At 41.0% G+C, this 24,964-nt stretch overlaps 1 protein-coding gene across 8 annotated transcripts in view; it reads left to right on the top strand.

Annotated features, from left to right (window-relative positions):
• Nucleotides 1–1,383: 1,383 nt before the first annotated feature.
• rtn4a (reticulon 4a) overlaps nt 1,384–24,964 on the top strand; it is a 40,055-nt gene continuing 16,474 nt past the window's right edge. Inside the window, exons 1-4 of one of the 8 annotated variants that reach the window (XM_050072104.1) lie at nt 1,385–2,161; nt 10,016–10,054; nt 13,404–13,457; nt 15,864–17,309. In XM_050072104.1, the coding sequence (XP_049928061.1) occupies nt 1,609–2,161; nt 10,016–10,054; nt 13,404–13,457; nt 15,864–17,309 (2,092 nt within the window). In that variant the 5' untranslated portion in view covers nt 1,385–1,608. Of the gene's footprint in view, nt 2,162–10,015; nt 10,055–13,403; nt 13,458–15,431; nt 17,310–23,264; nt 23,531–24,964 lie in introns of those variants that run through there. The other 7 variants (XM_050072103.1, XM_050072105.1, XM_050072106.1 and 4 more) reach the window with 7 other exon arrangements.

Raw genomic sequence — 24,964 nt, 5'->3', positions numbered from 1 at the left:
AGAAAAAAAAATCAATGAATTTTGGAACGAGACTTGCTGTGTGATGAGTAACTTCATTTTGTTGATAATACCTCTTAAGTAGGACTTTAAGTGAAGTATTTTTACATTATGGTATTGCTAAAGGGAAACTTCTGAGTACTTCCTCCATTACTGCTTGTCTTTGTATGACTTGTGTTGGCTGTGCAGCAGCAGAAAGAGTGTAAAAAGAATATAATTTTCAGGTTACTTTTACTTAAGTAAAGGTATTGCTAAATTTCTGAGTACTTCCTTCAGTACTGCTTGTCTTTTTTGACATGTGTGGCCTGTACAGTTGCAGGAGTGTACTCAATAAGTAGCATACAAAATACTCAAGTAAAGTTAAAGTACCTTAAAACTGTAGGCTACTTAAGTAGGCCAAAGTACTTGAGTAAATGTAATTAGTTACACTTCACTGTTGCTTACATGCAGTTTAAGTCAGTGAACTTTGCAGTGAGACTTGGTGAGTAACTTGATACTTTAAGTGTGCCTTTTTGTGTTGATAAAACTTTTGAAGTATGACTTTTAATTTGACTGGAATATTGTTTACTTTATGTTAGTGCAAAAGTAAAACTTCTGAGTACTTCTTCCAGTACTGCTTGACTTTGTATGACATGTGTGGGCTGTACAGTAGCAGGAGGAGTCTAAAATAAGAAAAGAGACTCAAGTATTTCCATTGTATGCTACTTTATACTTCTACTCCACTACATTTTGGATTGTACTTTTACACCGCTACATTTATCTATATGTAGTTTAAAATTTAAACATTTGGAGTGCATAACTTTTACTAGAAACAGTATTTTTACAGTGTGGTATTTCTACTTTTACTTACTAGGTAGCATAAAAATAGTCAAGTAAAGTAAAAGTACCTTAAAATTGTAGTCTGCTGAAGTAGGCTAAAGTACTTGAGTAAATGTAATCAGTTACTTTTCACCAATGCTTAAATGCAGTTTAAAGTCAGTGAACTTTGTAATGAGACTTGCTGTGTGATAAAACTTTTGAAGTATGACCTTTACTAGACACATTTTAAATAATGGTATTGCTAAACTTCAGGGTACTTCCTGCAGTACTGCTAGTCTTTGTCTGACATGTGTTGGCTGGACAGTAGCCGGAGGAGTTAGAGTAAAAAATAAAAAGTCAAAGTTATGTAATAAGTGCCCTGCTGGAGCTGAAGTTATGTCAGAACAGAGTGAACTTTCTGCTCCTCTTGAGTTTTAGTGGTGGTTTGGTGGAGGAGGTGTCCCATTACACCTCCACTCTGCTGGGCGGGGTCCGCCCCTATTTTGACGCGCTCTGATTGGCCGAAGGTCACGTCACTCAGGGGTTAAACCGCAGGTAATTGGCCAGCGGAGTTCCCTTCCTCTCCTTCTCAACTTCACAGTGTCCATCTCAGACTCGGGTCCGACTCGTCTGTCGTGTGGCGCACTTGTCCAACTTTATCCGGTGTCAGGAGCAGACATACCGGAGGAAGTTACCGGCGTGGTTTCACAGCATTTCCCCGGGTGGAAGTTTGTTACACGAGGTAACTTATCCGAAAATTGCCGGACCTGAAACTTTTTCCACCTCAGAAGACAGTTTGGGGAAAAAAGAAAAATGGCAGACAACGAGCACGTCTCTTCCACCACTCCTCTGTTCGGCGACGAGGTGCACCACTACCAGCCCGAGCCGGACTCCGAGCAGGACAAGCCCAAACCGGACCTCTTCAGCATGGATGATATTGTGGACTTGGTCGGCGGGGCTCAGGACGCCTTGGACCGCCACTTAGCTGAAGACAGTGCGCCACGCGGCTTCACAGGCGACTCCCTCGCGCTTCCAGAGGAGCCAGTAACGTTACCAGAGCCTGTCCACGTAACGGAACCGGAACCGGTGCCAGAGGTAAAAGAACCCGAACCGGAGCCCGACTCCACCAGCTTTTCTTTTGTTCCTGACACCCCTTCTTTAACCACCGAGGAGCCTGAAGTTGTCGCCCCTAAAGCTGAGCCCGAGAGCACGAAGATCGTACCGGAGCCACAGGCAGCCCCCGAGCCCGAACCTGCCCCGGCGAGCGACGCCCTCCCAACGGCTGAACCCCGGAAAGCAGCCCCAGCCCCCGCAGAGACAGCAGAGCAACCTGCGGTGACAGAGGAACCACCGGCTCCAGCATCTTGTGAGTGTCTGAACGGGAAAACTGCTTTTAAATGAACATAAGGGCTAACTTTTAGTCATTTAAACAGACTAACAAAAACATTTAATTCATTTATGCGTTAAATTTAGTTAAACGGTGGTTTAACGGTCGTTTTCCATCTTTCTGTAACGTTAACGTTGCATCTGAACAAGGTTAGCATTGTGTGCTCGTCAAGACGCCGACATGGAGATTAATAAGTGGGGGTGAAGCGTTACATTTGTCTATTTCACCAACTTTTATTCAGCAGTGAATAATTTTAAAATGTGGTAATTTAATCCAGATTTGTTAACATTTGTGTACCGTCACGGTGAGGCTAGCCGGTTAGCTAGTGATGCTACTCCTGAGGGGAGCGGATTCATCATTAAGCTAACCTGCTGTTTGACAGTTGGATGTCCAGTAAAATGGAGAAAACATTTATTTTAACTGAACGTGTGTGTGTCCTTTTTAATATACGTCATGTTTGGTGTTTTTCGCACAGTTCCCCGGTGATGAAGCTAACACGTTAGCCCGGTTTTTGCTGTGTTGTCGGAATGCGGCCCACCTGTTTTGACAAATAAACGGCAGGAAGCATAATGTGAACTGTTGCCTGGATGAGGTGGCAATATTGCACCATTTTAGCCTTCAACTGTGTGTTAACAACCCGTTCCTTCAATCTAGCAAGAGCCCTGCTTTTATTAAACATTTTTTTAGGGGGATGTATTTTATTTATTCCACCGTTATATTTGTCATTATTGTGTCAGACTCAGCAGCGCCCATCTGCTCTGAGCCTCTACCCGCTGCGTGACCGCGGTGGCTAACACCAAGTTCCATTATCGGACACGGCGTTTTAGTTGATATTTGTCACTTTAGGCACAAACAACAAAGAAAATAAGAGTGCTGCAAGGGTATCAGATACCCGGGTATCCATTCCCTGTAATATAAAGCTCAAAGGCAGGGCAAACACGCCCGATGATGTAAGGCTTCTCCACACCGGTGTCAGGTTGACTCCAGTAGGCTAACTTAACCTAATGACACGATTCATTTGAAATCCGGGGATTTGCATTAAACTATATGTGAGGCTATGTGACATGTCACTTTTAAATCAAGTCGGATGAATGAAGTAAGTAAAAAAGCAGCACATTGGGGTAAGAACCTGTCCGATAATGGAAGCACGCGGCGGTTAGCAGAGCACGGTGTACCAAAGCTGTAACCCAGAGATTAGTCACAACAAAGGAATCTGCTCTGCGTCCACTCCCTGTCGGCTACCCCAGCTTTTCTATATTACTACCACAATAACTTCAACGCCTTGAATCAGTGTTGTATTTTTTGCTCTGTTGTCGGTCTGGTTTCAGTCATTCCACCCCCCTCCATCTCCACCCAAACCAACACCCTAAATCTGGAAAACAATGTAGCCTGTGAGGCCTGTGAGCCTCCTTGTGTCCCCTTTAAGCTGCTGTCACACGTCTGAATGCTCTGCAAGTGGCGTTTTTTTGTGATTTAATATCAGAAAATGTGTATACCGAGCTGATGCTATTGTTGTTATTGTTGTTTATGGGGATGTGGGAGATAGCAGGTAAACAGGCCTGTCTTGCCTCTTCCAGGCATGGGAAGCAGGCAGCAGAGAGGCAGGGTGGGGCTGCTTGGCAAGGCCCACTGATGGAGGTGGATAAACTATGAGCTTCAGTTAACGCATCGCAGTCACAAGTCTGAACAATAGACATGAATTCATTCATGTTTCCCCACACTTTGAGGATAATTAATCGACTTAATTTCATTTTTAAACACATTTCCTCTCCTCCATCAACCGTTATCACTGTAATACACACTTCTTTTCCCTTTTTAAAAGTAACTCTTCTTAAATATCTGAGTTGAGTTAATTGGACATTTTTATGATGACATATTACCTTTCATTGTCTTTCCATATTATGTGCTAAATCTGAGGATATCAAGTTAAATGTGACCAAAAAGTGTTGACATGAGATGTAAGGGGCCCTGTGCTGAGTCATAAACTCCCCTTTTAGCTATGCTTTTCAGCATTATTGTCTTTATTCAATATACAGAAGAGGCAGACAGGAACTTTCAGAAGAGAGTGGCATTATTTGGTATGCATACTGGACTACCATGCCACTGCAAAAGCAACTATTTTGATGATGAATAATTGTTAAGGTAATTTTTCAAGTAAAAATATCAAACATTACCTGTCTCCAGAGTCTCACCTGTGAGGCTTTGCTGCTTTTCTTTGTCCCATGTGACAGTCAGTTGGAGATTTTTGGGACAAACAAAATAATCTCTTTGAAAATGTCAACTTGGGTTTATAGTACCTGACATTTTTTTTTACGATTGTAAGACTTTTATGCACTGAATGATTAATCGAAAAGAAAATCAAAAGCTGTTAAACTAGTAGTGAACACTGTATTTTATTTATCCCTATTTTGTTGTTTCTGCAACATTTAAAATGTGAGAACTTTGGCTTCCTTTTTTACATTTAAAAAGGGATTTGGACAAAAATTCTTTGTTAAAGAAAGTAAAGTATCATAAAAGGTAGAGCTGTAACACTCAGTTGATTAATCAATTAGTCTGTTTAAAAAAAATTTGATTACTCTTTTAGGTCATTTCCCAACAAAAATGACAAACATTTGATGGTTCTAGGTTCTCAGATGTGAGAATTGGCTTCTTTTCTTGGTTTTACTTTAAAATAAATCAAGTGATTTAGGGTTTGAACTGTATGGCGGATGTCAGCTTGTGCTGTGGAATATTTCGATGGGGCTTTTTCACTGCCTTCTGACATTTTATAGATTAAATTATTAATCGGGTAATGGAGAAAATGATTGGCAGGTTGATAATGAAAATAATAATTAGTTAAGGGCCCTGTAAAAATAATTTTGGCACTTATTGATTTTTTTCTTAGATGATACCCAGCCCCAGTAACGAGTTTTTCCACATTAACGATGTCTATAATACATCGTTAATTATTTATTTGAAATATGCCTCAACCTCAGTGTCAAAGATGAGCAATATAACATTGTCTGTGAGGAAAATGAAAAGGACTCTGCAGCCAGATATCAGCCCACACACTTCTTCTCGTCTTTAATCCATCTTCTCTTCTCCAAATACAAGTCTGATCGGATGAATCCCGCTGTGACTTTGCATCACACAGATTCACGCCGTCACCCTAAAAAAAGGTGTTTGAAGTGAGTTTTCGTCCCTGCCCTCGGTCCTGTCAGACGGCGTGACTGACACCCTGGTTAATCGATGATCACTGCCGGCCTACATCTTATTTTTGGGTCACCTACATCCGTCAGTGTGTGTTTGTGAAGAGCTTGTGATGTGGTCAGGTGGATTAGATGGAAAGGGGAGATGTCAGACACACAAGTCACGGAGGCTTAAAGCTCAATGTGTGCTGTCCAGTGTTGTTGTTTTCGCTGTATCCTGGTGAAGGCTGCACATAAGTGGGGTTAAGTGCTTTAGAGTCAGACCCCCTCCACCCAAAGCAACCACACCAGGCTGCTTCTCTCTGTCGTTTTTACCCTGCTAACACAGCAGCTGGCTTTCAGTCTAGAAGTATGTCAAAATCCTGAATATGATGAGAACCACATGTTAATCTGTTTTAAATCTCGCCTCTTATCGCTGTGATAAGCATAGATATTTCTACAGCTGATGAAACTTACCCGTGTTGTGCCAATTCATCACATTAATGCTGATTTTAGGGCCTTAATGCTCTTCTGAGAAAGCAAAAAGTTGCTTTAGTCAGGTAGAAATTGCTTCTTACTGTCACCAGATTAATTAAAGATGCTCTCTGTGATTTTATTTTTGTTGTTTAAAAATGTTTTAAGCTGAAATGATTAGTTCATAGACAGAGATAATTAGAGTTCAGTCATTTTTAACCAAAAATAGTTGAAAAATACCAAATACTCTCTGCTTCCAGCTTTTTAAACGTGATGACTTATGCCTCTTTGTCATATCAATGAAAAGAAAATATTTTTTGGACTTTTTGTTGAACAAAAACAAGACATTTAAAGACGTCACATTGGGCAGCCCCAAATATTTTTGATACTAAGGTACTTTTTTGACTACAAAATAAACATAATTTTTTTCATAAGTCCTTTTATCAAAGAAAGACAAAGCTCTCAAATGTGCCTGAAATTATTACCCCTTTGCTAAGTCCTGCACCTCAAAAGTAGACTGGCTAATCATAGTGGAGCTTTTATCAGCAAAGTTTCCCTTTATATTCATTGTCTTCTGTGGCGATCAGCAGTGATGTGGTGGTTCACTTTTACACTGTGATCTGTAGCCTATAATTCGACTTTAGCTTCTGACTATCTTTGTCTTTTTAACCTGTTGTAGCTGCTGAGTCAGTTTGACATCCTGGATATGTCCTTCAAACAGACTGTTGACCCTTCTGTCCAAAAAATGTTGTCATATTTCTTCAGGGAGTGCAGTTAGTTACAGTGTGGGCTCCATGCTGACTCTGACAGCGTGATAGATCATCACAAAGGGGCTTAGCAAAAGGTCAGCTGCAGTAATTCAGTTTAAGATATTAGTGCTTCCATACCTTCACACACGCACTTGTTGTTTTGTGTCTCTGTTTGTCTTTAAACATGGTACAGGCGTTTTCTGTGAGGGTCACAGTCAGCTAGCCTGTGACCATTTGGTTAAAATCAGCATGTTGTTGATAAAGTACTTTAAAGCCGTAAGAGATATATGCGAGTTAAAATAAGGTCTAATGGATTTGCAAAACATTTCTGACAATGGTCCCTTAAAATTAGGTTATTAAAGCACAGGTATGCCGTGAGCCGGACATTTTGAGGTGTAAAAATAATTGCTAATGCAACAGAGAGACTGTTTCTAAATGACCTCGAACTATATCTGTGACATTTCTAGTTACTCATTGATCGACATGTACTGTAAGTTAAAATCAATACGTCTGTAATTAGATGAAATCAGATGATGACATATGCTGTGTCTATGCAGTGCAGAGCTATAGTCAGGTTATGGTTAGCCTAGCTTAGCATAAAGACGCAGGGGGAAACAGCTAGCCTGGTTTTGCCTGTCTAACTCCTCTGCCATTTATTGATTAGCAGTGACAGGAAAGCCAGAGGTTGAGATTGCACATGCATATCAGACTCAGCACTGCTTTGATAATGGCAGAAAACCGATTATTATCAGGTCATGTCAGCAGGTCAGCAACATTTAAAAGTTATTACAGGGTGGACGTCCAGACAGCATGCAGATCAGAGTGGTTTGGTTTTAGCTGGAGGCCAGTTTCCCTCTCACTCTGTTTCCTCTGCCGACAGGAACAGATTAAATTAATGGAACAAAGCTGAATCAGAAAACACAAGGTTTTGATTTTGTTTGCTCTTTTTCCACAAAACTGCTGAACATCACAGAAACACCGCAGACCCCACATCATAGCGGGCCTTTATTACATGTGCTTTTTAGCAGAATTACATAACTGTTTTTGTAGGTTTTGTAGAGAGACTGCAGCAGAGATTGTGAAATCAATTGTCACTGCAGATTTTCTGTCTGTCATTAAACTAACTAGCAGAAACCAAAGTGACCTGCTCTGGTTAACTGTTAACTTTGTTCAACTGTTCTGTAGATAATGGAAAGAGTCATGTTGCATACTTTCGGCTCTTGTGTATTTTAAACTGACAGGAAGCAGAGAATCGTACATTGAGTTCCTTATGTTACAAGATGGCAGCAGGTGAGAAGCTGGCCTGAAGTCGTATCAGTGTCAAGCTGTAAAAGCATTCCTAGAGATACTTATAGCTCAAGGAGGAGACAAATACCTCAGTGTGTGGAGCAGGCCTATTCAACTGGTGGTCCACGGGCCAACTTCAGCCTGCTGATCAAGCCAGACCGGCCAGCTGACCATTTCTTCAGTTCTGTTTAGAAATAAATAAAAATTAAAACCTGAAGACCAAGACATTTTGCGACAGTAAATCCTTCAAACCAGGAGAGCACTTCTGTGCATTTGGCCTAACTGTCTCTGAACCCCACAACCCGCCAGTGGGTTAGGAAGGCATGCTTTCTTTCAGAAATTGACAAAATTACACCATTTAGCATAGTCGGAAACTGTAAAAACAAAAATTATTGTCAGATTTTCTCATTTCCAAAGGCCCTGGAATGCATCATGTGTGATGAATGCTTTTGTAAATGTCACCAAAAATAATTTTAAAATTGTGATATTTCATGAAAATAACTTTATTCTACATGTCTTATTTTAAAAAATGCCAAAAAATAAGATGTTAGTGCTAACCAGACTATAAAATTTTTTAATTCTGCACTCCTCAGCACAACTGTGAAGCCATGAATGACTCAGCTGAGATCAACACTCACGTGACAAAAATTCAGTGAAACTACAACTGAACTGCAGGCTGTTTACACAGAGTAGAGCACAACAGAGGTTGTGAGTAGAAGTTGTAAAAATGTAAATTACAGCATAGCAAAATACAGGTTTTGTAAATGTGGTGGTACTTTGTGTCAAGTGTACATACATAATGACAAATGTAGCTAGCTCAGGGAATTGTCCCTTTGCTCTCTGATAATGTGGCCCCCTGTAGGATATAGTTAAATAGCCCAGGTGTGCTCGATTCCCACTGTATGGCTGTTTGGTTGTCTGAAAATTCTGATTTTGTTGCAGTCGAACAGGGCCTGGTGATAAAATTTTATTATATTATAGCGCTTAGACTAACAATTAAAATCAAGAACAATATCATAGATTAATCTATAGTGAATATGATTGTTTGTATAAAATGTCAGAAAAATAGTGAAATAATAAAAGAAATCTCTGTATTTTCACCAACAGTCCAAAACCAAAAGATATTGAAGGGCCCTGTTTAAATGATTTACAGCATGTGGTCTAAAGTGCGTGGCACAAGTGCATTTAGGGTGTGTCCAACTCCACTTTGCTAGTTAACGGTTCATAATCTTGGCACATAGTAAGGCGCACAGGGCAAAGGGGTTGTATTTAACCCCTTAATTAACCATAGTTATTCTGGGTGTAATATGAATTCAACCAATCAGAGTCATCTCCCATTCTCCTTTAAACTGGTATTTACATGGTATTGATTCTGCAGACTGGAGAAGTGAGTGGTTTTCTGCAAAGAGTAATGCCGTAAGAAGAGTGATGTCACTGCAGCAAATATCCTGCAACATTTAAGCATCAGAACTAAAAACTGTATTTATAAACTTGACAGAGAAAACGGAACTAACCTTTTATCCTCTGAAATAATCAGTGAAGTAGCGCTGGACCTCGTGTGTAAATGAAGGCAGCGTCTTTCTTCCTCAGAAGCCTTGAACCAGGCAACCGTTGTAACACCTTTTTAATATAGACGACAGTCCAAGAAAATCCCAAAATCATTTATATACCTGTCCCATGTAAATGTTGGCTGGCATTACATATTTCACCTGATATTTGAATATCAGAACGTGTGAACTGCAGCTTCAATCAAGCTAAAAATATCTGGCAAAGTTTAAGATTTACCTGAGGAGTCTGAGGTTTTAGTTGGCTGGTTAAAAGTGACAGTAACAACTAATTTTATATGGTCAAGCTGTCAAAATCCTGAGCTGCAGGTTTTAACTGTCTGCAAGTCGGGGAAGTGTCCATTGTTCCCAGCTATGTTTAGGATGGCATGTGATGTTAACTAATCTGGTTACATTTGCTCAGGATGGCCCAGGTCCTACTGTATGCAGTCTAAAACTTAGTCTGTTGGTGTTTACAACCTTCAGATCAGATGTTGAACTATACTGGAAAACATATATGGATCCTATGTTTCTCTTAAATCTCAGGCTGAATGAGCTAACGTCTACTGCTGTAGTTAATGTTAAATGTGTCTTATTGGTTCAATCCTACAGGTCTTCTTCATGGCTGGAACATAAACATTGACAGCAGAGGTAACCAAACAAAACGGTCTGATATGAATAATCAGTTTGGCCCAATGATTATCAGATTATAAAATCAACATGAATTTGTATGAAAAACTAATACTCAAACAAACAAATTTGATAATCAGCTTAAGATGCACCGTTGCTTATGATTCATGCAGATTTTTGACTTTGATTGTCAAAGCTTGATTTCTGTCCTTCACACTCATAATATGATGAAACTAGATCATATATTGCTAACCTGAAGAGTGTATCTGAGTGTTGCCCTGCTTCATATTCACAGTAGGAGCTGTTCAATGCACTCAGAGCTGTCTAGTGCCTTGCTGAAGAGCACTTCGCCAGTTCATGTCACTCACCTTTCCCTGTCCTGTATTTTCCCAGTGACTTACAGGATTAAGCCTCTGGGAAAGTTAAATACCTCTTTGTGTTTTAAAGACACGAACATGGATGTAACAGGAATTATAATGTTGACATGGATTCAGTAAGTTACACTGCAGGCTACAACTCAGGGCAAAGGTTTGGCCTATATTCAGTTACAGTTAAGCAAATTGGCACCAATAAAAGTATGCTGAATTACCTATTGGCAGCTCGTGCCTGCAGTTTACACATGGATGCACAGACAACTGTCACTGTGATGTTGAAAAAACATGAAGATTTTCAAGGAAGTACTTAAGCATCTTTCTTTTTGGTATGATTTCTGAGTGGATTTATAATGTTAACTTATAATGGACATGGATATAATGATATCCATTGAAAGCGGAAATCACACTGAACCTAAAATATGTGTGTCATATCTGTGTGTTCATATTTGACTGAGTTATGACATGGAGGTGCCATTACACCTGTGTAGTCTCAGCCCCGCCCACCAGAATTAAACCAATACTGTGGGCTCTTACTGCACTCTCGAGGGAAGACGTCTAACCCATTACAAGGGTGTTACAGTTGTTGTAATCTGAAACTTCTCATTGTCAACCTGACATCAGTTCTCCATAATGTACTGCTGGTACCTCCAGTACTCTCATATAAACCTGGTTTACTGAAGGTTTCTCAGGTGGGAATGTTTGTAACAGAGCTTAGCTCTGTTTTGCTTTTGACTTAATGGGCTCAGAAATGGGAGTTTAGGACTTTTTGATCTGAGCTAAGGACTCTTTAATCTGGGCACAATGCACTGTTGAAGTGATCTCTTGGTGGCCTTTCTTTGTGGTTTGGATTGATAGCTCGCTGGATGTTGGATTATCTTGATATCATGATATTTGACGTTATTTTTCCAAGGCTTATGAGCTACTGAGAATTTCATGTATCCTTTGTACTATTAATAATCATTTTTGTTTGATTTTACACCAGCTGGCACTCAAACTGCAACAGGTTGTGTTGAAAATATGACTATAATTTCCTAAAATCTGTTTGCGCATAAGTCTGGGAAGAAAACGTTCTGTGTAGTTTAAGAATTTTGCTTCAGTTTTCATCCATTACATAAAGTTGAAGTATTATTAGTCGTAGTTTATTCATTAGCCTTTTTTTAATCTTTCACTTTGGACTACTTGGATTTTTTTGAGTGTCTTTGACCCATGCAGTTTTGTTGATTTGGTTAAAGAAAGCATTCCTGTTTTCAGTTTCCCTTAATTTGATTCAGTTTAATTCGCTTTCACAAGCCATCTGTGTTTTGGCTGAGCTCACAGAGCACAGAATGAAGTTTCTTATCTTTCTTTGGCAGCACCACAGATCAAATCACTGAAGTCATGTTGACGTGTCAAAAGTGCTGTGTTAATTACAGAACTACTGAAGCTTTGAAAGTATATCACTGTATTTGGATCGTATTCCTTACATTTCTGTTCAGTAATGTGTTTTGTGTGCAGATGAATCACCCGTGTTGCCCTCCTGTTGCTCACTTCTGTGAAATCTGAGGATTACAAACAACTTAGCGTAATCACTTCCTCCTGATCAGAGGGAAATTCTTTCCATTCTTGTGTCTCATCACGACAGCTGTCCTCTTTTGTGTGCTTTCAGCCTCCTTTATCTTTCTTCACAGCAAACTGTCATGTGCTGCTATGACACTGACATTCACTGTGTTCTGCCCTCCCCTCACTGCCAGATAAAGCCTTTAACAAATATTCAAATACAACAGAGAACTTGTTGAGTTAGCAGTGTAAACATACAGTATCTCTTTCAGCATCCTATGAATGTTATGCTCTTTAAAAAGTATTGAGGTTTGATACCCAGCCTTAGTTATGTAGCCAGTGTTTTATGGAGACCATTTTAAAATTAGGTGAAGAGTATCCTGCAGGGACTCATGTGTCCCCCTTTGTTTTTTTCTTAACTACACACAGAAGCAGTAATTAAGACATCCCAGCTGAGAATTACTGACATGTACCATTATGTTAGTTTGGGGATGTGGTTTCCACATTAGGCAAGATTGAGTGGATGCCGTTTGTATGGCACACACTCTGCTATATGCGTACCCTACACTGTAACCTACAGCATAGCCTGACGTGCACCTCCCCAGAAATGTAACTTCAAATCTTGGTGATGCAGACTTATTTTTGTTTGCTATTCATTTTTGCGCGTCCTTGAATGCAACACAGACAGAGCTCTGCTAGCTGCAAGGGTAATTTATGCAAGTAAGCCATAGGCTCATTCTGATAATGTTAGCATGTTGTATATGCGGGGAAAACGTGTCTGGTATAAGACAAGTATTTTGTCTGTGAACCTTGTGTCTTACAGTGGAGCCAAATTTTGTACTTGTGTTTGATATTGTCTTTATTAAACTTTGTTTTATGTGTGAGCCAACTCGCGTTTTAGAGGTGTAATTGCAGAGTGGTAGACACACCACCGCACAAGTATAAATGCTCATACTGGTGTAGGCTACAGCGTAGACTCTGTGTGGAGCAGTGGTTCTTAACTGGTTCAGCCACGGAGTCCTGACTTCTCCTTAGTCATTAATTAATTAGTCATTAATTGTTGAATAGTTGAATATATTCACAGTCATACTTGCGTTTGGCCATGTCGTCAAGCTAGTCTGCTGTCTCTGTTAAGTAGCTGTCCACTTGTCACTGACTCTACAGCAGGACACAGCACTTCAAAATGAAAGCTCTGTGCCGGTAATGCACTGTACTTCAAAATAAAGTGTGTTTTTTTACAAGTTGACACAGTTGCGGTCCATTCAGAATGGACCTGCGACCCACCAGTTGGGAACCACTGATGTAGAGTCTACGCACAACTTTAAATCAGCCTTCAGACTTTGTACAAACCTCAAACCCCATCCCTTTGTAATGGAGATGCTATCTGTCACTTCCCCTGGTCTTTCTCTTCTGGGCTGACTAAACTCACTTTCTGCTGCTTTCTATTGTTTCCTCCACAGATGTACCTTCTCCTTCTAAAGCTCAGCCTCATCCTCTGATGCAATTCCCTACAGGCAAGTTCTCTCTGCTCGCTGTGTTTCCCCATGTCCTCATTTATTTTCTTTCACCACTTCTTAAGTTCTTTCCCCCTCCGTTTGTCATTTGAAGTGGCAAAAATAACCCTCTGCATGTAAGAAGCCGTAGATATTTGTTGCCTATAATAGCATTTACATAGGATGCTTGTGGGTTTGTATCTTTAAACACTAAACTGGATGTCTGACTTTGCTTGTGTTGCATTGTGACTCACATGTGATTGTTGTTGTAGAATAGATTGACATGAACTTACACAAGTAGTATAGTAGGAATAATGATTCTCCTCAGAGATTGACAGAAACACTAATTTTTATACCTAACAATATTTAATGAACGTTCTTTGAGAGGAATCATTATCTACCATCACTTAACAGTTTGTGTCTGTAAGATGGATTGGGCATGGTTTATTGGCGCCAGACCTGGGGCAAAAACATATTTTACCACCATGCATCAAACCAGGGTGGTAAATACAGACCACCAGACAAATGCTGCCAAATCCTGACTGTGGAAGGTAGTCTGCTCTCCCAAACCACACTGGAAACCAGATATTGTTGTCCTGTTTGATTCTAAAAAACACAGCTGATTGTTCAGGCTGTGGGTTGACTACAAATTAGTTTCCTTCCCTACTCGAGTTGCGCCTACACTCAAAAGATATTTCTTTGTCTTTATAGGGTCTTATTTTGCAGGTTTGGCTTTTACATTTTCCTCTTGATCGCTAAGAACTGAAGGTGGGGCAACATTACTTTAGCAACATCAAGTAGGACAAGCAACAACTGGACATCAAACATATTTCGAAGAGAGTATAGTCTTTACACTCTATCCATCAAAAACTTTTCCAGAGCCACTTCAGGGTTTCCTTCAGTGTTTTATAGTGGAGGTGGGCCACCTCTCCTGCTGAAACAAAGACCATCTCCACTAACATCATAAAAGTAATTCACTTTTATGAAATCATCAGGGAACATGAGCAGATGCAGAGATCTTCGTTTAGTTGGTCATCTACTAACTAAACTGAAGATGAGGTGAGATGCATCAAGATCTGGGTGGCTTGCCACCACAGGAGATGATCGTCTGAGGCAAACCCTGCACTGGTTTCTTCAGTTTTGACCAAATAAACCAAATAACACCAGTAACAATGAAGGAACACATAAAATGAGACCATGAATCTTTTGCCCCAGTGCATGCAGAGAGAGTTCCCATACCCCTACCTCATAAAGCCTAACTACATGATCAGCACTGGGCCAATCATACGCATGCTGATCATTGTTTCAACTTTACTCCTTTTATTTATAAATAAGACCATGCATTAAACAATAAAACATATTCAGGAGTAACAAATCAAACCTCAAACTGCTTTCAGAGAACTAACTTATCGGGGTAAAAATGAACACAATTATTTTAGTCAGATAGTAGCCTAAATTAGATAAACCTCAGTAGGGTGGGGCGATATGGCTAAAAATGATATTTTCACATCAAGAGTTATCACAATAAATGTCAAATTGTGAAAGTTGGGAAAAAAAAAAAAAAAAAAAAAAAAAAAACCAGACGATTTTTTTCGTGGTTTAAAAAATGTGTCATTTTAACATTTCACAAATCTGAGGTAGATTCAAAACAGTTATTATCAACATAATTTCAATTAACAATCAATAGACGAATAATTCTGGCCAGCGTGTAAAACTCATTGTACACATGATTTAAAACATTTTCTAAGTTTTTTAGCTGACAGTGTAAACCTAACAGTTCAGAGAAAAATCAGCCAGAACGGGTCAGTCATTTACCAAGTGGTGTGTGAACTGTCTACCAGCCCCAGCCAACCTTTTAGCAGCACTTGTCTGGTCTTATCTTCCTTTAAATGTGTATAGTAACTGTTCTACCCAGGTGTGGTGGGCACTGTAAGGAATGGAGTATGTCTTTGATATGTGCTGTATTGCATTCTCCCTCCTCCCTTTCTACTCAAGCACTTGGGCAGAAGGGTGATTCCCCTGCTCCCATCTCTCCTATCTCCCCTCTTCACTCCCCCGACTCTCTGGAGGAGCTCTCTCTGACCGAGAGTCCCAACCAGCCCCCTACTTCAGGATTCGCTGCATCCTTGGGCTCCTTCTCCACTGAACCCCCCACTACTCATTCCAAGGACATGCCTTGGGTGGGTGAAGAGGGTGAATCTGGACCGGGCCGTAGTAAGATTAAGGAAGACCTTCTAGATCCGTTAGCTGGTCCATACCTGAGTTTAGGGAAAGACCCAGGGCCTCATAACCCATGTGAAGACAGCGGAGTTTCCTTTTCACCTGAGGAGAAGATGATTAGCTCAGACAGGTCCTCCACTGGCCCCTCCCCCGTGAACCCCCAGATGAAGGTCCCTGAGTCTCACCTTGCCTCCTCTAACCCAACAGAGCATTGGGATTCACCATTCCTATCATCTCAAGACAACTCCAAGGTCTCCATGGATACCTTCTCCAAGGACACAGCGCCCCTTAGCTCTTCCAGGTATGAGCAAGACCTGCACGACAACCAGTCTGATGAAGACGATGACCTGATGTATGAGGTGAAGAAGAATAATAACCCATTTGAAGGCTATTCCCCATTGGCGGACAGTGGCTACTCCCATTTTGGAGACTCCAAGTCCGACAGCAGGGCCTCAAAAATGTCAGAGTCCCCCACTCCCGATCTGGTCCAGTATGGCCAGACTGGAGAATCCCAGGATACCCCACCATCTTTCTTAGACGAGGGGAAAACATTTGAGACGGGCAAGATGGCGGCCGACTCGCTCATGCAGTCAGCGAATCAGTTCTCATCTGGTCTGAAAGACGATGATGAAGAGGAAGAAGAGGATTCTGCTTTGCCACCATCGCTTCCAGACATCCTGAAGTCTTCCCCTCTCAACCCCGACAAACTGGACTCCGGCTCCTCAGAGGGAAGCCCGGAGGAGCAGAGTCCCATCCTTGAACGGAGGATGATGGAGTCACCCAACCCTCCAATCAATCTGTCAGCTAACAACCCGTTTGCCTTTGATGCTAAAGTGTCACTCCTGAAAGAGATGACTGAGGAGATGGAAGTGAGAGCGGCCGACAAAGCAAAAGTGGAAGACGACAAGAGCTTTGGCGCCTTCGATCTTGTCAAAGAGGCAGAGGAAACCACCCCCACCAAGGTCAAAGAAGAGGAACCAGTCAAGATCGAGCAGAAAGATTGGTTTTCAAGCCACGATTCTCCCAAAATGACCGAAAAGTTTGAGCCCCTTGACTTCCAGAGCAAAAAGACCCCCGCTGAGGATTCAGATTCAGAGTCGCCAACAGCAGACTCCCTGTCCCCGGTCCTAGAAGCAATGGCCAAGAACCCCGCCAGCTTCCAGGTGGAAACTGAGAAGATGGACCAGAAAATGGAGGTGGAGGAACCAGAGGTAGCTGAGGAGGTCTCCGAGCATGAAGTCTCCTCTGAGGAGTTTGAGTTCATTGAGCGACCACCCAGAGGCGTCATTGATGAGTTTCTTGAGGCTCTGGATACTTCCAAGTTTGCCTCCTCCAAGCCCCCAGAGATCCCCATGGATGATGATCTAAGCTTTGGGCAGAAAGATGTGGCTCCAGTTTCTGCTCCACCTGCAACAAAAGTAGCTCCACCTCCCCAGGTCGAAGAGGAGGCTCCAAGTCAGAGCTCCTACCGCCTCCTCACCCAGGCCTCCCCCCAGAAGAGCAAAGCCGAGCTGGAGAAGCTCGACATTCAGCAGCCTCCATCCCAAGCTCCCCTCACCCACTCCCCTGTCGGCAAACCAGAGGAGGTGGTCGCTAAGAAGAGCGTGGAGGGCGGCAAAGGGTTTAAGCTGCCAAACGTGAACATAAAAGCAGGTAAAAAAAATCAGTCCCGGCATGGAAACCACACCCCCACATCCTCCTCAGTTTTCACTGGCACTTCCATGTTCATCGACGTAATATTCATCTTCACGCTTTTGTTCTCCTCAGTTATTTCCTCCCAACCAACCAACCAACCAACCAACCAACCAGCAGCCAGTATTTTACTCTAGATCCCATCTCTTTCCCCTTAGCATCTCCTTTCCTTTCCTTTCTTGCATCGTCCTTTTTTTTTTGCATTTTCTTTGAACATTAACCCTCGCATTTCTCTGGTATAACTTGTGTGGTTGTGTGATTCGACCTCTTTGCTTTTGTTGCATTTTTTGCATTTCTTTCTCATCAGAATAACCTCATTTCTGTGTACCTGATCATTTTAGTTTTGCTTTTTTACATTTTAAGATGTGGTAAGTACTACGTCATAATGGTCATTTTTATTTCTGTTCTTTTTGAAACATGATCCCCTTTTGATTGTCTTTTTTAAATCCACTGAAAAAAGATGCTTAATATTAACGTACTTTATGTATGATGAGCAGAAATGAGAAATCGTGGGATACAGACAGGCGTTACCAACCACAAACACTTATACAGCCGTTTTTTCTCCTTGTCGAATTACTTCTCTGCCCGCTTTTAGCTTCTCTCGGCTCTGGAAATAACTCGAGATGCCAATCTGAAACCCAACACCACCTTATAGACCCCAGCAACCACTTACAACTGCATATACACTCATACACCCAGAGCTACTAACCACACCCAGTTACTGGTTCTGATTTATTATGTGGTTCATAATCTCTCCCACACCCTGTAATAACTGATTGCATCAGATTTTATGCACCTGAGGCTAAAAACTGAAGATCAACCTCTATGCCAAATACCTTGAGCTGTAATGACTTTAGAGGTTGTTGAACTTTCTTTTCAGCAGCCACTCTAACCTAGACGAGTTATTTTGCCAGATGTCTTTTTAAAACTGGTTAATTTTAATAATAAATGACAGATTAAGGTTTCTAGAAGATCAAGTGCACACTATACTCAGGCGCCTTAGATCACAAGTAGCGTTCACATAAAAGCCAGACTTGAAATTAATTAGTTAATTTTAAAAAAAGCAATGGTAGAAAGCTCAAATGGTGTTCTTGATGCACCAGTGAATTCTGTCCACATGAGAGGAAATGAGTTTCTTGGGAAAGTCACACTGCTTAAGTACCAAAAAAAGTAAAACCCAATCAAGAAGTAATTTAAGATGTTTAATTAAAAAAAGACACAAATAGCACAAACTGAATATCTTCAGGTTTTGAACTGAGGATGTCAGTGGTTGCCTAGTAATTGTTTAACCGCCCAGAATATTTTTGACCAGTTATGCATTTGGGTTTATGTTGCCACTCTTAAGTTTAGTGGTAGTGCTAGCAATGTGCTGTACCACATTAAGAATAAAGCTAATAAGATATTCATGCTACAATAGTTAACTAACCTTGGCCGCTCTGCTCTTCACACCACCCAGGTTGGGTGGGAGCTAGCAAGTGGTGCTGCTCATGCAGTTGTCACCGCTGGTAACGCCGTCCCAGCCCATACTGGTAGGATGACTTTGCGGCGTAAACACAGTAAGCAACTTCATTTTGAGTTGCAAAACCCCTTTAGCATAGTTAGCTTGATTATCACTGATAGCAGCATGGCTAGTGGTGCTAACAAAGCTAAAGGGCTTTTTCAGCTCAAAATGAAGCTGTATTCTCACTGGAGCCATCATGGGTCAGGATGGCATTACCAGCCGTAATCAACAAATGAGCAGGGCCACTAGCTAACTCCCACCTGGTGCTCAGTGCAGAACGGTCAAGGGTAGCTAACCACAGACTGGAGGGTTGAGTGGGCATGATATTTTCACACTTTAACGTGGCTAACTGTTTATCAGCACAGCCAACAAAAAATAAAATAAAGGTCAAGACATCTACATCGCAAAACATAAAAATTTCAGCTCTGAGGAGGATCGGTTTGGGTTGTCTGGGAGGGCTATGTCCTCTATTGTGGACATAATTCATGTAATTGATAGAAAGAGGCCATTTGGTGCTACCACATCTCCCTCTCTTCATCCAGGGCAAGTTTAAAATCTTCCCTTGTTGATATGTAAACCTCAGTGTTTGTAGTAGATCTTTATTGCACCCTGAGGTGACTGTGTGAGAATAAAACTGATGTTATATTTCAGAGACAGTTTGTCAGACAGATGCAGAGATCTTCAGGGCTTTTAGAAAGCACTGAATGGCCCCTGAGGCTCTGCTGCGTCTCTGAAGACAACAAGCGCTTAGTCTTCATTTTAATGGATGACTCAGTTTTATTTAAACTGATATTGATCAGTTAATATACACACAGTCGTATTAATGCCATCCACAGTGTTGCAGACAGCCACTGTGTAACTGGAGCAGTAGGACTTTGCTCTTTGGGACGAGCTGCCGACGCTTTAACTGTGTCTGTGTGTGTTGGAGGGATCTCCTGTTAATTAAAGCCTCCTCCTCCTCCCTGCATTGCGACACTGGCAGGCCCACAAAGGGTTCTCCGACCCAGAAACCACTCAGCAAATGTTCTTCATTATACAACTTGAGTTGCAGGGCTGCGATGTGAACATTAATCTCCTTTTCATGCTGAGAGCAGCTCGCTTCATTTCAGACTTTTTCTCTGCCAATCTGAAGAAGATTTACTGATACTGATACCAGAATTATACTTGTTTTTAAACCTTTCTTCACTCCTCAGTTGTTTTATGTCTTAAAGTTTATTATTAGTGTTGCAAGTGATCTTTGTTTTACTTTACCATTTCTAATTAAGTTTCCCAGGGTTTTTATTTTCAGTCTAAACAGTCTAAAACCCAACAAGACTCAGTTTACAGTGACATGAAACAGAACATGTCAACAAAGATTTGCTGATATTGCAGTAATCAGCACCTAATGTTAAGTGTGCATGCACCAGACAACTTGTGCCATAATTAACTCACTGTTTACTTAGTCGCTAATGGTTCCTGTTGTAGATTAAGCCTCAAAAGAAATATGCAAAGTCCATCACACATTAACCACAGTGATACTTCAACATTTTTACTTGTTGAATGATTAATTTTGTTTTTGATTTATTAATTTGCCATTTGTTTTAACAACGTACTTTATACCGTAACATTGACCCCAACAATGGGATGAATTTTTAATTAATAAATAGAGCAGCGTGTTGAACAAATCACTGGAAATTTAATGTCTGAGCACATCCTGAAACTGCAGAGAGCTGATTTAGAGCAGGCTCCTCCAACTATGTAAATAATAATATGCCTGATATCTCTGTCATTGTTAGTTAATCAGCTATTTAAGGTGAAGTGGTTGCACTTCAAAATCAATATTCCCTTATCATGTGTTTAAATGACTTCATTAACATGCAGTTTGATGTTGTGAATTTTGGGCAGTTGAGACATGTCACATAGCTTCTGCTTTAATGACAGCTTTACATTCACTTTCAAAGGGAAAACCATGATGAATTAATCAATAATATATCAAACCGTAGTCTAACTCTAGCTTTATGATGTGGACAATGACTCGAGTGTGTGTCGTCAGCGGTGCAGAGCATAGTTATCAAGGTGATGGGTCATGTTGGCTCTCTGAGGACACAGCAGCACAAACTTTGTACTTCTCTATTTATGCAAACGTCTATTTCACCACCAAAGTTCACCCTCTGCAGCTTTGTGTGGAGCAGGGCACCAGATAAGAGAGCCAGGAGGTCAGATGGACACTCTGTCGCCATCCTGAATTATCCCCTTTAAAGTGACAGTAACTTTTCTGAAAATAAAGTTTGTGTCATATTTGCTGAAACTGTCAGTATATTCTGAGAGAAGTACATGAGAGCATGTCCCTCTTCCTCTTTCTACTGCCTCCTATGTCATTTAATAGAATCTACCACGGCTGAAAGACAGTAGTCTATAATACAGCTGTCAGTCATGTCAATCACTGCTTGTGATATAAATCCATACTGTATGTGTACATCAGATGTTAATGTTTGTCACTGATACAGAGGCACGTATACAGAGCAAAAGGAAAAATAGATAAATAAAAACCAAAAATAACAAGGGAAAACTATGAGCAGTTTGGCAGTGGGGCTCTCCTGTGATTAGCCATTTCGGCTGGACTGTTTCCAACATGGTGGCTGGATCACAAACTTTCTCATTTTAAATCTGAACATTGCACTAAAGTATGTTTCTGAAAACATTTGAGGCGAGAAATAGGCAATGCATTAACAGAATCTTGATTCATATTTGATCAGCGCTGCCTAGTTTGACAGTTTGACCACAGTTCATGGAGTGATTGACATGATTGACAGCTGCGTGAGAGACTCCTCTGCTCTTATTGGTTGCTTTTGTTAATGTTTGGTAAGTGTGTGAATGTAGTGACAGTTTCAGCATATATGACGAAATGTTGGTTACATTAAATGTGCTGAGCTCCAATCTCTAACTTTAAATGTGCTCTTGTTGTTTGTAGACCTGTCCTCTAGATGAAGGATATTCACAGATAACTGATGCATTTTCTGTCTTCCTGTCAGTGTTTTGTGTCACAGTTAAATGACCTTAATGAGTAAGGGCCTTTGAAGAAGAGGGGAGGCAGAGGGGTTTATATAATGAGACAGGTGCCCTCTAGTGGAGGAATTCAGTGAGTACAACCTAGATGATGAACTCCTGCTGATGACCACTTAATCAAATGCTCCTGGCAACATAAGGTTTTGTTTCTACTTGTTTTACACCAGATTATTTCAGTCTGTAAACACACACCAGCATTATTCAGATGTATTTCTTTGTTCTGATTCGTACATTATGTTCAGCATTGTCGTCAAACTGAGCTTTCCTGCACTCCTGGTTAGGAAACTATCGTGTAAATGCCCGGAAATCTTGGCAGCAGTTGGAAAATGAGCTAATTTGGCAGGAAACCAGCCATTATTCTTTATTCTTTATCCCTTAGCTGCTTGTTGGCAACAGTGAAGGTGACTGGAAACCTCTTACACAGTTTACACCGGTCAAGGTATTATTTTCTAAAACATTCATCCAGAATTTCAGTGCAGATACGGAATTTTTCCAGGTTTTAAGATAGCTTGTACTTTCTTACAAAGGTTTTATTTATTTAGCAAAAGTTCTCAGATATGAGAGAGAGAACTTTGACTCAGTGAAATGTAGTGATTTCAGGAACTATCTGATCAATCAAACAAAGTTGATTAGCTGGCTGACAGACAATTGACTGTGACATGAAGGTTCAGTACTTTTTTATTGATGTATATAATGATTTTATAACATTGTACACTGAATATCTTGTGTTTTAGACTGTTGCCTTTTTCAGAATTTTCTAATTCTCACCAGATTAATCGATAATGAAAATAATAATTTGTTGCAGCCCGAAAAAGATCTGACCAGATATTTATTGCCATCTTTCTGCACTTCTATAGTTGATACTCAGTGTTGTAGACACGCCTATGTATTTAGGTTTGACGCACAGCCCTACAGGTTATCAGCCCTGTAGTTTGGTGGTGAAATGCAGTACTTTCATACCTCTGAGGACGATGTTTGCTTTTGTTTTCAACCCGTTTTAATTTTAGAAAATGTCCATAGGTCTGTTGATTCATCCTGCTACAGTAAATACAACTGAATCACATTCATATAGAGTCAGAAGTCATTCATCTGCTACGTCTCACTGCTTTGTCAGCAGATTTGAGAAAGCAGAAGGAGGAGGGATGACAAAGGGAAAGTAGGGGTGAGATAAAGCATGAAGAAAGTGGGGGGCTGGAAGTTGGAGAAAAAAACCGAGGGGGAAGGGAAGGTCAGATTGGGCGGTGGTAACGAGGAGGAGGGAAAGGAGAGTGTGCCAAAAAGGCTGAGCATAGAGGGAGGAGGGTGAGGCGCAGAGGGAGGGGGTGAGGCAGGGACGTTTATAGTTGCTGCGTCAGAGCGCTGGCAGCAGACAGTCAGCTGACAGGAGGGAGTTCATTCGCTCGCTGCAGTCGTCTCCCCCACAGGAAGCCTTGCTCGGGTTCTCCCCTCCCTCCCTCCTCTTCTTCTTCTTCTTCCTCCTCCTCCTCCTCCTGCAGCCGAACACACACACACATTTACTGCCTCCTGCTCGGTCCGTCTCTGTCTGGAATGTGTGTTTGCTGATCGGACAGCATGGAGAACAACTCTGTGGACAAAAAGGAGTGCGAGCCTGCCGCAAAGCATTGGAGAGAACAGGGTATATACCTCCACCTTTGTGTCTTTGTCTTGTTGGACAGTTTCTCTGCTGTGGTTGGAGCAGGACAGTGACACCTCCACCCTCTGTGGGAGGTGCTCACTGCTGCAAGGTGCTTCGGGAGAAAACGCCATCCCAGATAGCTTGTTCTTTATTTTATTGCTTTGGCTTTTTTCATGCTGACTGAAGGAAAAGGAGATTTGACACTGATGCTTAAACTGAGAGGAACTCTGACTGATCGATTGGTTAAACAGAGTCAGACATTGCAGCACATTTAGCCGACCCACTGCTGGGTCCATTGATTCAAACACTGCAGGCTGAGGTTTGGGAACTTTGAGAGAAAAGATGTCAGGATGAAGAGGATATCTGTGTTTGATTTCATGGGGTGTTTTGAATGTGAATATTTACTCAGTGGTAGGATCGTATAGGGGAAATTGAAGAGCACAATTAAGGTTTGCCAAATAGTTTAAATCATGCTTCATTCATCTGAGGGACTACTTTTTGTCGACAGTGTAACTTGTACGTGATTGTGCTGTTTTCTTGCCTACGAACCTGGAGGCTCCAAGTCCTTACAGATAACATGATTGCTTTTCTTTTTTTTTTTGCGACTGTGTGCAGGTCTGCAGCAGCAGCTACAGAGAGGACCTTTGGACAGTCAGCCAGTCAGCCACTGTGACCAAAGGTAGACAGTAGAGAAGAGGAGGAAGGGATTTGTGACGTTAGCTGGCAGTTCAGTGGTTGGCTCGTGTGCCGAGGATATGCTAATGAGCTGGAGGAGAGTCAGGATAGAGCTTTCAGTAATTTGGCAGCTTTCTGCACTGGCCCCATGTTTACTGAGCGTGTGATAAACAAACTAACATGTTTTTTGTTGTAGAGTTCAGGGATCATATTGTGTTCCTGCCTCTTGTGTCATTTTCTAAATTAAAAAATAGAGAACAGGTGACGTACAGTTGCAGTGTGTCTGTACAGCTGAAACTGTGGATTATTGTCATTATGAGTCACTTCATCTTAGACCTGTCCGTCAGCAGAAAATTCTTGAGCAACTATTTGGGTAAAAGGTTCATTTTTCAAGTAAATATTGTTCATGCTTCCAGCTTCTGAAATGTGAGGATGTTTTGCTTTCCCTTGTCATAAATCATGTAAAAGGAATTTAGGGTGTAACAAGCAATCTGTAGAACACTGACATTTTACAATCAGTTAATCGAGGAAACAACAACTCTCTTGCCCTGTTTGTCTTATTTTTGGATTTACAATAAATTAAGGGTTTTATAGATAATATTTATGTAGACAAACAATTATAAAAATATAAAAAAAAAACAATCACAGAGCTTTAAGAAAGGTGCGGAATAAAAGTATTGCTTTTCCTTAAAAAAATCTATCATGATTGTGAGTAAATCATTGTAAAAATATTATCGGTATAATGTATAATTATATATT

Source organism: Epinephelus moara, chromosome 19 (genome assembly GCF_006386435.1).
Source record: "Epinephelus moara isolate mb chromosome 19, YSFRI_EMoa_1.0, whole genome shotgun sequence".
Classification (NCBI taxonomy): domain Eukaryota; kingdom Metazoa; phylum Chordata; class Actinopteri; order Perciformes; family Serranidae; genus Epinephelus; species Epinephelus moara.
The sequence above is the reverse complement of the archived record's forward strand: the minus strand, read 5'-3'. Positions and strand labels throughout refer to the sequence as shown.